Consider the following 15,725-nt stretch of genomic DNA (forward strand, 5'->3'; position numbering starts at 1 on the left):
CTGTTCATCTGTAGAAACTTTCTGTTTTCCCCAGCTGAAACTGTACCCACTAAATACTAACTTCCCATTCTACTACACTCCCCAACCACTGGCAACCACCTTTTGTTACTGGATTATTTTAGTTAGCATAGCGTCTTCAGAGTTCTCAGTGTTGTAGCATGCACCCAAATTTTCTTCATTTTTCAGGCTGAATAATATTTCATTGTATGTAAATATCACATTTGGTTTATCTATTCATCTGTTGATAGCCACTTGGATTGCTTCTACCTTTAGGCTAATGTGAATAATGCTGCTGTGAACGTGTTTGTACAAATATCTGAGTCATTGCTTTCAGTTCTATTGGTTATATACTCAGAAGTGCAATTGCCAGATCATATGATAACTGAATTTTATTTTTTGAGGAACCACTATACTGTTTTGCACAGTGGCTGCATCATTTTATATTCCCACCAGCAATGCACAAGGATTCCAATTTCTCCACATCCTCACTAGCAGTTGTGAATTTTGGTTTTTAGTTTTTGATAACAGCTATCCTAATGGGTATGAAGTGGTATCTCACTGTGATTTTTGGTTTGCATTTCCCTCAGAATTAGTGTTGAGCATCTCTTCATGTGCTTATTGGTTTTTTGTGTATCTTCTTTGGAAACATTGGCCATTTTAAAAATTGGGTTGTTCTTTGTTACTGAGATGATTTTCAGATATTTTTTTCCTTTCTGTGGATTGCCATTTCACTCTATTGATTGTGTCCTTTTAGGCACAAAAGTTTTTAATTTTGATGAAGTCCAACTTACCTATTACCTTTCTTTTTTCTTTTTTTTTTGAGACTGAGTCCCACTCTGACTCCCGGGTTCAAGTGATTCTCTTGCCTCAGCCTCCAGAGTAGCTGAGATGACAGGCACACACCACCATGCTCAGCTAATTTTTTCGTATTTTTAGTAGAGACAGGGTTTTGCCATGTTGGCCAGGTTGGTCTTGAACTGCTGATCTCAAGAGATCCGCCTGCCTTGGCCTCCCAAAGTGCTGGGCTTACAGGTGTGAGCCACTACACCTGGCCCTCTTTTTGCTTTAGTTGCCTGTGCTTTTGGTGTTGTATCAAAGAAACTTGTTAAATTCTCTGTATTTTTTTTTTTTTTTTTTTTTTGGGGGGGGATGGAAGGCAGGAAGGAAGGGAATAAGGACGGTAGGGAGGAAGGAAGGGATGAAGGAAGGAAGGAAGGGAGGAAGCGGGGAGGGAGGGAGGGAGGGAGGGAGGGAAGAGAAGAAAGGAAATCAAGCAATGAAAGAGACATTGCCGACCTGGATCTAGAGGTTTACAAGTTGATTTCTTTTTTTTTTTGAGAGAAGGAAAGAAAAAAAAAATAAGTAAAGGAGAGGAAGAAAGAGGGAGAGTAAATGGAAATATTGCTTTATTTTGAAAAAAATTGGGTATTAATAATGGCCAATCAGTGTTTCATTTAAACTAATGGGTAGGTGTGATGTGGTATTGACAAGAATGTATATTTTGTGTATTTGAAGTGGAGAGCTCTATAAATATTTATTAAGTTTACTTGTTCTGGATCTGAGTTCGAGTCCTTGATATCCTTATTAATTTTCTGTCTCATTGAATCTAAGTCTCTTATCTGGGTGTTAGGATCGTTAGCTCTTGTTGTTGCATTGATCCTTTTACCACTATATCTTTGTTGCTTTAAAATCTATTTTATCTGATACAAGAATTGCAACTCCTGCTTTTTATTTATTTATTATTTATTTTTGCTCTCCATTTGGTTGGTAAATCTTTCTCCATCCCTTTGTTTTGAGTCTTTGTGTATCCTTGCATGTGAAACAGGTCTGAATGTAACATGCCGTTGGGTTTTGGCTGTGTCTTTTGATTGGGAATTCAGTCAATTTAAATTTAGGGTTACTGCCATTTGATGTTGACTGGCTGTTTTATCCACTTGTTGGTGTAAATTCTTCTTTATGTTGGTGCTCTTTACTTTTTGGTGTATTTTTAGAAAGGCTAATACTGGTTGTTTCTTTCCGTGTGTAATGCTTCTTTCAGAAGCTCTTGTAAAGCAGGCCTGGTGGTAATAAAATCTCTGAGTTCTTGCTTGTTCATAAAAGATTTTATTTTTCCTTCAGTTGTGAAGCTTAGTTTGGCTGGATATGAAATTCTGGGCTGAAGGTTCTGTTCTTTGAGGATGTTGAATATTGGCCCCCACTCTCTTCTGGCCTGTAGAGTTTCTGCCGAGAGATCTGCTGTAAGTCTGATAGGCTTGCTTTTGTGGGTAACATGACCTTTCTCTCTGGCTGCCCTTAGTATCCTCTCCTTCGTTTCAACCCTGGTGAATCTAACGATTATGTGCCTTGGGGTTACTCTTCTTGAGGAATATCTTTGTGGTGTTCTCTGTATTACCTGGGGTTGAATGTTGACCTGCTTTGCTAGTTTAGGAAAATTTTCCTGAATAATATCCTGAAGGGTATTTTCCAGCTTGGATTCATTCTCTCCGTCGCATTCAGGTACACCTATCAAACGTAAATTTGGTCTTTTCACGTAGTCCCACATTTCTTGGAGACTTTGCTCATTCCTTTTTATCCTTTTTTCTCTAATCTTTTCTTCACGTTTTATTTCATTAAGTTGGACTTTGACTTCTGATATCCCTTCTTCTGCTTGAACAATTTGAGTGTTTAAACCTGTGCATACTTCTCGGAGTTCCTGTATTGTATTCTTCAGTTCCATTAATTCACTCATACTCCTCTCTAAGTTGTCTATTCTCAATAGGATTTCATCAAACCTTTTTTCAAAGTTCCTAGTTTCTTTACGTTGGGCTACAACATGTTCTTTTAACTCACCGAAGTTTGTTATTATCCATTCCTTGAAGAGTGATTCTGTCATCAGGAGGCGCTCGTTCTCCATCAAGCCTTGTTCCATTGTTGATGTGGAACTGTGATCATCTTTAGAGGGAGAGGCATTCTGACTTTGAGTATTCTCAGCTTTTTTACGCTGGTTTCTTCCCATCATTGTAAATTTATCCTCCTGTCGTCTTTGAAATTACCAACTTTCAGATTAGGTCTCTTGAGTGGACGTCCAGGTTGTTAGTTCCCAGGGCCAGAGCAGCAGCATTACAACTGATGGTGCTTTTCTGCCCAGGATTCTCCTGTCGGGCTTCCTTCTTGTTTCCGTAGTAGGCGACTCTGCCTTCCCGGGCTCCAAACCTCGGTCAGAAGGGGAACCGGTCCCGTTTACTCTGCGCCCAGCGCTGCCGCGTAGAGGTGCCGGCGGAACCGCTGCGCCGACCACGAGAGTCGCGCTGGCGACTCGTGTGTTTCCACCACTGGGGGATCTTCTGCTCCGTGAGCAACCAGACTTTGTCTCAATTCTCTGTATGTTTTTAAGAGTTAGAAAGATTTAGGTCTTATATTCAGGTATTTTATCCATTTTGAGTTAATTTTTGTATATGGTTAAAGTAAGGATCCCTTAATTTGTTTGCATGTGGGTGACCAGTTTTCCCATACCATTTGTTGAAAAGACTGATCTTACCCCACTGGATGGTCTTGGTGTTCTTACTGAAAATCATTTCATGTAAGGATTTATTTTCTGGTCTCTCTGCTTTATCCCATTGATCTATTTATATGTCTGTCTTTATGCCAGTACCATATTCTTATTTTTAAAATGGTGACTTAATGTTTTCAAAATAGTCCTGTGCCAGGAAAGGATTGATATCTTTTTTATAAAGCAAAACTTCAGTAGATGGTAAGTTTCAGTGCCAAGCTGAAGACTTGGCAGACCTGGCATATAATAGGTGTTTGATTTGAGAATCATGTTTGAAGCCAAAGGAAGTCTGAAAAGAAAACAGAAGGCCATGGGGAATATTCACCTTTAAGAGAAAACAAGGAGGTGGTGGGGGAACACAGGTGTGGTTGAATTATGAAAACCTAGGACTTTATATGTTTTTGCTTTGTTTTTTCCCCCTCAGTGAAGGAATAACACACAGTTTCTAATGTAATAGCAGGAAGAGGAAAAAAAATGAAAGCATTGATAATACTAAGGATGATATAGTTACAAACCGGTTTAAGGGAAGAATTAAATGATAGTACAATGAAATTGAAGCTAAGGTAGACTTCTAAAAAAGATATAAATGAGTGCAGAAGGAAACAAGGAGTGAATAGATGCCAGAGAGGTAGGGTACTTGTGAATACAAGATTTCTTGGATGTCAAGAAGGAATGAGGTCAAAAGCAAGTGTTAAAGGCTTTAGCTTTTTAGAGGGAGTTACCTCTTGTTTTTGAGATAGAAGGAGAAGTAGACAGGGGAAGGTGTATTTTCAGCTACAGGGATGCAAATAAGCGCATGAAAGGGTGGCTACCATCCATCTAGTCCTCTGTCCAGGTGAGAATAAAAAGTAAGAAAGGAAATTTCAAAAGGTAAGATCTATAGGAATAGCTGTTCACCTTTAGGAGAGGAATGTCAGGATGTGTGGAAGAGGGCTGGTATAGTTTGAAAATGTTCCTTCTGCAAGTCATTCTGAATTCTGATAATATCCTTACCTGCTCCCTTTGAGAGCTATTCATTTATGTCACTTCTAGGGTTTTTGTCAGAACACAGTTAGCAGACATAGATAAAATAATCTTTAAGAATTTCTTTGAATTTCATCTAGAATTTAGAGTGCTTTAGTCTTCATGATAACAGTAACATCAGGTTGTTAACTTTTTTGTCTTAATTTTCAAGGTGTTGTTTAATGGTAAGTGTTAGTTACTTCAGTCATCTGAGTTTAATTTACCTGATGGAAACTTAAAACTATCAACCGTACAGAAAGTCTTAAGAATTGTGACAGTAATAAAACAGTTCTTTACAGTTTAAAATGTTGTTAGTTATATAAGATATATATAAACAAAATAAGTGCTAATGTCACATAGTGTTAAAATTCTGGGTTAATAGGGAGATTACATTAGGAGAGGAGTGTTTTTTAAACTATGGACCCATGACCCATAGTTTATAAAATCAATTTAATTGCTTTTTACTAGTGTCACCCTATCCTTGTTTTAAATGGGCTAGAATAGACTAGAAAATAGATGTTGTACAGGACTCTTACTACTGCATTACAGTAAGATTAAGCATGCTGTGAAACTTTTAAACATATGAATGTTTGTAACTGTGTACTGAATTTGATGGAAAATATATTTCTTTCTGTGAGTTGCAGCCAAAAGTGTTGGAAATCCATTGTAGGATGTTTTGATAAGTTGATGTGTACATTTAAAAATAAAGTCTCTCAATTTCGTCTGCTTATAAATCTCTAAATTTTTGACATTTTAACTAGTCACATGTATATATTTGTGTGTATGTAAGTATACACACATATGTACATTTTTTTCTTTTTTCTTAATAGGTGCAATGGATGAGCTTCATAGTCTGGATCCAAGAAGGCAAGAGTTATTGGAAGCTAGATTTACTGGAGTTGCAAGTGGGAGCACTGGAAGTACGGGCAGTTGCAGTGTTGGAGCTAAAGTGAGCAAAATTCTCATCTTTGACAGTCTTTTTTTTGTATTAAATTGTCTAAAATATATTATGTAAAGGATTCTTACATATGTGCTTCACAGCATATTATTATTGTAACTTATAATGTATAGAATAAATCAAATCAGTGTTGATAAACCTGTTTTTTCTGTAGCATACCATTTTCAGGGGCATTATAATACAGCATAATATGTTTCAGGGGTAAAAAGGAGTTAAGTAGATTGTCCCACTTGTCTCCTACTATGTGCTTTCTTACCCTGCCTGCTCTTATCATCCATGGTCCTATCTGTACATCTCATCCACTGTTTCTAACTCTAGCATAAAACTTTAATAGTGTATATCTTTTGGGCCAGGAGTCTGCAACCCCTGGGCTGAGACCAGTACCAGTCCTGTTAGGAACCTGGCCGCATAGCAGGAGGTGAGCGTCAGGAGAGTGAGCATTACTGCCTGAGTCCAGTTCCTGTTAGGTCAGTGGTGGAATTAGATTCTCATAGGAGCATGAACCCTGTTGTGAACTGTGCACATGTGAGGGATCCAGGTTATGCACTCCTTATGAGAATCTAATGCCTGATCTGAGGTGGGACAGTTTCATCTCTAAACCATTCCCCACTCCAGCCCCGCTTCCCCCCATTTCATGGAAAAATTGTCTTCCACAAAACTGATCCTGGGTGCCAGAAAAGTTAGGTATCGCTTTGTTCAGCCTTTCAGTTATAGACTCAGATTATCTACCTCAAACTGTGGTGAGTTTTCATGTACTTGTTTACTTACGGACCTTTGTGACCATTTATTTAGGATATGTTCCCAAGAGTACAATGGCTAGATTATAGGATATGTAGAGACTGAAATTGAATAAATAATACAAGGTTGCTATTCAGAACAGTTATGCTAATCTGCATTTTCAGCAGAGTGCATGAGTATTTCTGTGTTTCCATATCCCGGAAACACTTGACACCATCCACATTCCTCGTTTAAGTATAAAATGTATCTTGTTGTTTTACCTGTACCATCAATTATTTTGAGCATTTCTTCATATACGTGTTAGCTTGTTGGGAGTCTTAGAAATTATTTTAATTCTTTGTCTATTAGTATTACTTACTTTTTTGAACTGATTTTCCCATGTTCCATGTATATTCTACATATTGATTTCTTGTTGACTTCATACATTGTAAGTAACTTCTACTTTGTCATATGTCTCATCCTTTGTTGAGAGTCTATGTTGTTGAAATGGAGTTGTGTGACTTTATAGCACATTGAACTCTCTAAATTTGTTGTAATCAGCCTCGCCAATTTTTTGCCTTATGGTTTGTGCCTTGGAAGTTTTGACTAACTTTTGATATTTAACAATAATAGGCATCACCATTAACCATTTGGGTCAAATAGACCCTTTTTGTATTTTTACAAAGTTACTTTACTACTAATGTATAGACACAGGAATAAAAGTATTATGAAAAACAACTTTATTAAATATTTTAGTAAGAATTTTAAGGTACACTTCTTTGTATCAAGTAAATTTTGGCTCACACACATAAAAGATGAAAGAATACTGTGATGTGTCCTTTGAGCATAATGAGGCGGTCCAGAATTTGTATGCAGAATATTATACGATGCAGTCCTTACTGTGCTTCCTTTTTTTTCCTTAGAAATATATCGTTCAAGGCCGGGCGCGGTGGCTCAGGCCTGTAATCCCAGCACTTTGGGAGGCTGAGGCGGGTGGATCACAAGGTCAAGAGATCGAGACCGTCCTGGTCAACATGGTGAAACCCCGTCTCTACTAAAAATACCAAAAATTAGCTGGGCATGATGGCGCATGCCTGTAATCCCAGCTACTCAGGAGGCCGAGGCAGGAGAATTGACTGAACCCAGGAGGCGGAGGTTGCAGTGAGCCGAGATCGCGCCATTGCACTCCAGACTGGGTAACAAGAGCGAAACTCCGTCTCAAAAAAAAAAAAAAAAAAAAAGAAATATATCGTTCAATTCATTGATTGTTGAATTTGAGAAAATTCACCTGGGATTTTGTTATGTGACAACTCTATCCGAGATTTTACGTATAGTCAGTATCACCACCATCAGCTTCAGAGTCTAGAAATGCTACTTACTGTTGGTGTTTATTTTCTGATTTGTCTAATCATTGTAAGATGTATTCCTCTGTCATTTTCTTCTCTTGGCCGTTGTGGGTGTTTTTTGAGACAGAGTCTTGGAATGTCGCCCAGGCTGGAGTGCACTGGTGAGATCTGCTCACTGCAATCTCCGCCTCCCAGGTTCAAGCAATTCTCCTGCCTCAGCCTCCCGAGTAGCTGGGACTACAGGCGTGTGCCACCACACCAGCCAGTGTTTTGTATTTTTAGTAGAGACAGGGTTTCACTGTGTTAGCCAGGATGGTCTTGATATCCTGACCTTGTGATCTGTCCGCCACGGCCTCCCAAAGTGTTGGGATTAGAGGTGTGAGCCACTGCACCTGGCCACCTTTTTTATTTTCTAGAGAATGCTGCGTTCTTTGGCTTTGCTCTTTCTCCAGTTTCAAAGGCAGCAATATCCCATTTCCTTGACTATTCTTCCACCATCACTTCTCCCTCTGACAACAGTCTGGAAAGGTTGGGTCTCTACTTTTATGTACCCATGTGATTAGATTAGACCAACCCAAATAATTTGGGATAATTTTCCCAACTCAAAGTTTTTACCCTTAATCCTTCTGCAAAGTCCTTTTTTTGCCACGTAAGGTAACATATTTATAGGCTCTGGGGTTTAGGGCATGTGTATCATTGGGGCAATTATTCTGCCTGCCATACACCATCATTCTTCCTTTTTGTCTTTAATTTTAATTTTGTTTTTTAGTATAGTTGGGAATAATTGATGAAAATCATAAGTAATGATGAAGTAATTCCCAGTATGTAATTAAAAAATGCAAAACATAGGAAAAATAAGATCTGTAAGATTCTATAATGTACTTTAGATTTAAGAAAGGGTCGATTTGACATCTGGTAATTGCAAGATAGAATGAGTTATATTCTATTAAAAATTAATTTTTGTTTTTTTAATGATCTCTAAGAAAGTGGAAGTCCTCAAATATCAGTCTTTACAAATTGAATGGCTCAAAAAAGAAATTCAAAAACTAGAATTTTATTTTATAGACTTTGATGGTATCCTAAGTGTTAAATACTGCTTCTCCATCCCTGGGCCACAAAGATATTCTACAGTTTCTGTTATTACTTTTGTTTTTTATTTTTATTTTTTTGAGATGGAGTCTCGCTCTGTCACCCAGGCTGGAGTGCAGTGGCGAAATCTCAGCTCACTGCAACTTCCGCCTCTTGGGTTCAAGTGATTCTCCTGCCTCAGCCTCCTGAGTGGCTGGGACTACAGGCGTGTGCCAGCACACTCAGCTAATTTTTGTATTTTTAGTAGACACAGGATTTCACCATGTTGGTCAGGCTGAGCTTGAACTTCTGACCTCATGATCTGCCCACCTTGGCCCTCCAAAGTGCTGGGATTACAGGCGTGAGCCATCACACCCAGCCTCTGTTATTGCTTTTATATACTTGCTCTTTAATCCATCTAGGGGTCTACCTTTTATATAATATTGGTAGTGATCCAGTTTCCTTTTTCTTCATCTAGTGAACAGGTTTTCTCCATAGTACTTCTTAAATCATCCACATTTTAAAAATTGATTTATGATGCATCTTTATCATGCTTATAACTTAATTAGCACATATATGATTTATGTGTATTTACATATGATAAGTATATGTGGTTGCTGTTTATATACAGTATATGGGCTGTCTCTGATGTCCCAGTGATCTGTATTCTTGTGCTCCCATATCACATTAAAAAAAAAATAAAACTATCATATTTTGGTAAATTTTTTTTAATGGTAGAGCAAAATCTCTTGTTTACTCTTTTTCTAGGGTTGACTTTGTTCTTTATGAATCTTTAGTCTTTCATAAAATTTAAGCATTCTTTATTCTTGATAGCATTTGGGAATTATTATAGCTTTTTTGTGTCTTTTGAAAAAATATTCAAATGTATTTTTAATTTTGAATGCATTCAATTTATAGATTAATTTAGGGACTACTAGCATCTTTATATGATTAGGTTCTCCTATTTAAGTACATGAAATGTCTTCCCATTCAGTTCTCCCCATAGACTTCTTAGGAATTTTTGGCTGTTAGATCCTTTAAAGTTTATGGCTAATCTGTTTTTAATTATATTTTCTAGTTGATTATTGCTGGCTTAAGATGCTTTCAATTTTTATACTTTGGTTTTCTATCTGGCAGTTCTCTTATTGGTTGTAACAGTTTGTTGGTTTTTTAGATTTATTTAAGGGAAATTATTATCTTACAAAAATGATTGTTTACAGTGAGTTTTGACAAATGTATACACTCATGTAATCTACATTCCTCTTAAGATACAGAACATTTTCATTACCCTATCTATCTGTTTTGTAATTCACTATTACATTAAGTCTCACAAAATGAACTGGGACCCTTTCACTATTTTTAGTTTTTTCAACATCCTGTATATGATAGGAAGTGTTCATGAGAATATGAGCCGACACTTGTAAAACCATCTTGGCCTGAAGTTTGTTTATAGAGTGGAGATCTTTTTTTTTTTTTTTTTTTTTTTTTTTTAAATACATGGTCTCACTCTGTTGCCCAGGCTGGAGTACAGGGCTGCCAGCTCAGCTTACTGCACCCTATGCCTCCCAGGCTCAAGCAGTCCCTCCACCTCAGCCTCTCAAGTAGCTGGGACTACAGGCTCACACCAACAATGCTCTGCTTATTTGTTGTTGTTGCTGGACTTTTTTTTTTTTTTTTTTTTTTTTTTTTGAAAAGACTGAGTTTTACCATGTATCCAGATTGGGCTCAAGTGATCCACCTGTCTTGGCCTCCCAAAGTGCTGGGATTACAGGTGTGAGCCACTGTGCTCAGCCGGGGAGATCTGTCATTTTAATTTCTTTAATATTTAGTTCATTAATTCATTGCATGTAAGCTTTTAAACTTACTAGTATTAGTTATAATACTTCCAAAAACCTCCTTTGTTAATTTCTTTCTTCATATTCTTCTTTTCTGTTCATTCTTGACAGAGCTTTGTTTAATGAATATTTCAAATAAACTGATTTTTATTATACTTTTTTTTTTTCACTGTTTTGTTCTTCTCACTTTTCCCCATTGATGTCGTAAGTTACTTGTTATTTTGGATTTGCTTCTGTGACTCTTCTTCCAGCTATTAAGTTGAATGTTTAGTTTATTTACTTGTATAGAGACATAATTAACATACAATAAAATGCATATCTCTTGTGTGTTCAGTTATGAGACTTTCTCTTTATGGTTTTTTTTTAAAGGTATAATTCCCAATTAGTAAAATTCCTCTTTTTTACTATATAGGTGTGTTGTAAGATTTGACAAATGTATATAATTGTGTAATGTCACAATTAAGATATTAAATAGTTTATTTTGCCAAAATATTTCCCTATGCCCCTTTTGTAGTCAATTCCTCTAGGTTGCCTTTGGCAACCACTGATCTGTGTTCTGTTCTTTCAGTTTAGGTTTTTAAGAAATGCTATATATAAGTGGAATACATATTGCAATATGTACCTTTTTGAGTCTGGCTTCTTTTAACTTAGCATAATGCATTCATTTGAGATTGATCCATGTTGCTGGATGTTTGTGTCCACCCCCCACCCCAGCTTTTTTAAATGAAGTTTTACGCTGTTGCCAGGCTGGAGTGCAGTGGCATGATCTCGGCTCACTGTAACCTCCGGCTCCCAGGTTCAAGCAATTGTCCTGCTTCAGCCTCCTGAGTAGCTGGGACTACAGGTGCATACCACCACACCCAGCTAATTTTTGTATTTTTAGTAGAGACATGGTTTCACCATATTGGCTAGGGTGGTCTCGATCTCCTGACCTTGTGATCCACCCGCCTTGGCCTCCCAAAGTGATCGGATTACAGGCCCGAGCCACTGGGCCTGGTCTTTTGAATGCGAAATAGTATTCTACCGTATGAAGATAACCACTTCTTTTTAGTCCATTTTCTATTTATTTATTTTTATTTTTGTTTTTTTTTTTTTGAGACGGAGATTCGCTCTTGTTACCCAGGCTGGAGTGCAATGGCGCATTCTCGGCTCACCACAACCTCTGCCTCCTGAGTTCAAACGATTCTCATGTCTCAGCCTCCCAAGTAGCTGGGATTACAGGCATGTGCCACCATGCCCGGCTAAATTTTTTTGTATTTAGTAGAGATGGGGTTTCACTATGTTGGCCAGGATGGTCTTGATCTCTTGACCTCGTGATCCACCCACCTTGGCCTCCCAGAGTGCTGGGATTACAGGCGTGAGCCACCGCGCCTGGCTTCTATTTAGTTTTTGAGACAGAGTCTCACTCTGTTGCCCAGCTGGAGGGCAGTGGCACGATCTTGGCTCACTGCAACCTCCATTTCCCAGGTTCAAGCGATTCTTGAGCCTCGGTCTCCCAAGAAGCTGGGATTACAGGCACACACCATCAAGACCAGCTAATTTTTGTATTTTTAGTAGAGATAGGGTTTCACCCTGTTGGTCAGGCTCATCTCAACTCCTGACCTCAAGTGATCTGCCTGCCTTGGCCTCCTAAAGTACTGGGTTTACAGGCATGGGCCACCATGACTGGCCTTTTTCTTTTTTAGTTCATTTTCTAGGTGAGGAACATTAGTGTTGTTTCCAGTGTTTTTGTAATTAGGAAGAAAGGTATTATAACCATTTGTGTATACCCCCCCTTAGATTTGGAAATTGTTGTGTATAAATACCACACAAAACAAAATATAGAACACTTCCATCCCTCCAGAGAGTTTTAGTTCTGCCTGTACTTGGATTCCATATATAGTAAATGAAAGCATGCACTATATTGTTTTGTATCTGGCGTCCTTTATTTAACATAGTATTTTTGAAACATATCCAGGTTGCTGCTGTTTTGCCAATTAATTCTTTTTGTCGCTTAATAGAATTCCATTGTACAGATATACCACAGTTTGTTATGTGTTTAGTAGAGTAGTGTTTGGATGTTTTCAGTTTTGCCTGTTATAAGTAAGGTAACAATAAACATTTTGGTACAAATGTTTTAGTAACATGTTTTTGTTTCTCTTGGGAGGATTCTTAGCTGTGTAGATATATATTTAATTTGATAAGAAACTGCCAGATTTCCAAAGTGTTTGTACTGGTTTCTGCTCCAGCCAGCACTGTATAAGAACTTGATTATTCTGCATCCTCCCCGACATTTTGTTGTGATTCTTTTTCATTTTGGTGTAGTGAGTATAAAGTAATATCAGCTCGTTTGTTTTAACTTTTCTTTTGTTGATTAATGCTATCCCTCTAAGAACTGCTGTAACCGTTCCATAAGTTTTGATAGGTGCTATTTTAATTAATATTCAGATCTGTGTATTTCATAATTGCCTTTTTTTCTTTTTAACACAAGGGTTATTAATATAGGATCTTTTTCTTATGGATTTTCAGTTGGTTGCATTACAGTTGGAAAGTAGTTTGTATGACATCAGTCCCTGAATGTGCCTTATTTTAGAAACATTTCATACCTAATAGCTCTTAATTGTATTTGTTCAGATCTTAGATATCTTCTTGTATTGTCGACTCGGTGTATCTTTTTCTGAGAGAGATGTATTAAAATATTTAACTGATGATTTATGTATTTCTGCTTGCTGTTTGTTTTTGTATGTTATAATTTGAGGCAGTATTTTTACATGTGTATATCTTGTTCTGTTCTTTTTATGACTGTATACTATTTATTGTTACCTTTAGCTTTCCTTTGGTTCACATTTGTTTTTAGATATATGGTTTTCTATTTAATTTTTGCTCTTTTAAAATGTGTTTCTTGGGGCTGGGAGTGGTGGCTTATCCCTGTAATCCTAGCATTTTGGGAGGCCGAGGCAGGTGGATCACTTGAGCCCAGGAGTTCGAGACCAGCCTGGGCAACATAATGAAACCCCATCTCTAAAAAAAAAAAAAATTAGCTGGGTGTGGTGGTGTGCCCTTGTAGTCCCAGCTTCTTAGAAGGCTCAGTTGGGAGGATTACTTGAGTGCAGGAGGTTGAGGCTGCAGTACGCCGAGATCATGCTACTGCTCTCCAGCCTGTCTCGTTTACAAAATAAATCATTTTAAATGTGTTTCTTGTAGACAACATGTTTTTTGCTACAATAGGAGCATTCAACACTCTTAAATGGTGAGGTTTTTTTCTTACATTTTTTGTAATTATTGTTATTTTCTGACTCGGTTCTGCCATCTATTGCCTAATATCTTCTTGTTGTACTTTAATCTGTTTTCCATTGGACAAATGAATTTTTTCCTGATGTTTTAAAGTTACGTATTCTGTTTGTAGTATTACAATGACACTTTGTACTCAGTATAGTGTATAGTATATGAGTATAGAGTGTCATTATAAAAATGCTCTCTCAAACTGCATTTCTATGGGTTTTTTCCCCTTAAATTTTTTTCAAATTTTTATTCTGAAAATAATCTATACCTATATAAAAGTTGAAAACATAGTACAAAGAATGCCATCGTATTTTTTTTCTTGATTTTAAAAGATGTAAACAGTTTTGCTTAATTTGTATTTATGTACATCCTTACCATCTCTCTCTGATATTACTGTGGTCTCCTGGCTCCTGTTCCCCCGGGCTCCCAGAGGATCTGACTCTGTCACCCAGGCTGAAGTGCAGTGACACAGTCTCGGTCACTGCAGCCTCTGCCTCCCAGGCTCAAGTGATTCTCATGCCTGAGGCGTCTGAGTAGCTTGGACTATAGGCAAGTGCCACCACACCTGGCTAATAAGTTTTTTGTATTTTTTTTAGAGATGGGTCTCACCATGTTGTCCAGGCTGGCATTTAACTCCTGGGCTTAAGCAGTCCACCCACCTCGGCCTCCTAGAATGCTGGGATTACAGGCGTGAGCCACTGCACCTGGCCAGCTCCCATTTTTTATTCAGTTGGTATAATTCATTAGTGTCATTCCTTTTAAAATTAAAATTGTCCCAAATTTGGCCAGTGGAAACTCCTTCACATGGTCACTTGAGAAATCTTTTATCAGTCTTTGGTTTTCAGACACAAGACATTTCTGTCTTACCTCGTCCTTTTCTGCATTGTATATGAGCAGATATTCTCCAAGGATTCCCCCTTCATTTTAATGCAGAATGGTACTTAGGAACCAACATCTAGGTGCTAGTTATGCTTATTGTTATAATACATAATAGTCTCTTAGAAGAATGCCAGCTAATGTAGAATCAGAACAATCACCATTTGATATCCTCAATATGATTATGACTAAGGCAAAGATCATCAATGGATGCTAATACCATTTAGTAAAATGTTTTCAAGAGCAGTTATACTGTCAAGGTCCAAATGTTTTACCCCACATATTAGTTATTACAACAGAGAAATGTGTGTTTAAAATGAGCACCATTTCTCACCATAATAAGCGAGGTCAGACTTTTCACTGGCATATTATCTCAGAGAATCTGCCATTGTGTGTGCCTCCTAAGGTAATGCAGTAGGAGGTACATAAATCACCTCTGTTTTTAATGCTGGAAATATTTGATTTGAATTTAATCGTGAGACCATACTCCTGGGACACAGCTGGATAACTAGTCCAGACTCATCAAAATATTCAGTGTCTTGAAGAACGAAGAGAGAGAAATGGAATTGTAGATTGGATGGGACTAAAGAGATGTAGCAGTCAGATGTAGTGTGTAAATCTGAATCCTGATTTGTACCTAGACTGAGGAAAAACAGTTATAAAGGACATTTTTGTGACAATAGGGGAAATTTGAGCATAGGTGTATGTTAGATGAAGATACTGAATTAATGTTGGTTTTATTCTTTTGTCTTTTGGATAATTCTGAAAATTCATTTAAGAACAAATATAGGTGAAGCTACAGAGTGTGTGAGAGTTGTGACCAGTGACTCCTGTAATGTTTAAAATGATGATGGTAATGTGCTTGTGAGATGCAGTATTATTGGGTAGGCAAATTTTAATAATAATAGCATCAGGAGTTTATAATTTGGAAGTGAGAACATTCTAAGGATCAAATTGCTATAGAGTGTGCTCTAGGAGAGAGGGACAGGGAGAAAGGTAAATACGTTATCTGGGTGTATTGATTTATCTGTAGAGAAAAATAGAGCAGTATATTTGATAAAAGCAAGAAAGTAAGCACAAGCAACAGATACTGTACATAGAACTTTTAAAGTTTTTTGTTGTTTTGTTTTTCT

The 15,725-nt window shown here is 37.4% G+C and overlaps 1 protein-coding gene across 3 annotated transcripts in view; it reads left to right on the forward strand.

Annotated features, from left to right (window-relative positions):
- TLK1 (tousled like kinase 1) overlaps positions 1 to 15,725 on the forward strand; it is a 166,913-nt gene that overhangs the window by 43,203 nt on the left and 107,985 nt on the right. For all 3 annotated transcript variants that reach the window (XM_078327412.1, XM_002749326.7, XM_008998727.5), the window contains exon 2: positions 5,362 to 5,480. Coding sequence is in view for 2 of the 3 variants with exons in the window: in XM_002749326.7 (XP_002749372.2) it covers positions 5,362 to 5,480 (119 nt within the window). In the remaining variant the exon portion in view is untranslated. The remainder of the gene's footprint in view (positions 1 to 5,361; positions 5,481 to 15,725) is intronic.

The sequence above is a fragment of the Callithrix jacchus genome, chromosome 6, assembly GCF_049354715.1.
Source record: "Callithrix jacchus isolate 240 chromosome 6, calJac240_pri, whole genome shotgun sequence".
Taxonomy (NCBI): domain Eukaryota; kingdom Metazoa; phylum Chordata; class Mammalia; order Primates; family Cebidae; genus Callithrix; species Callithrix jacchus.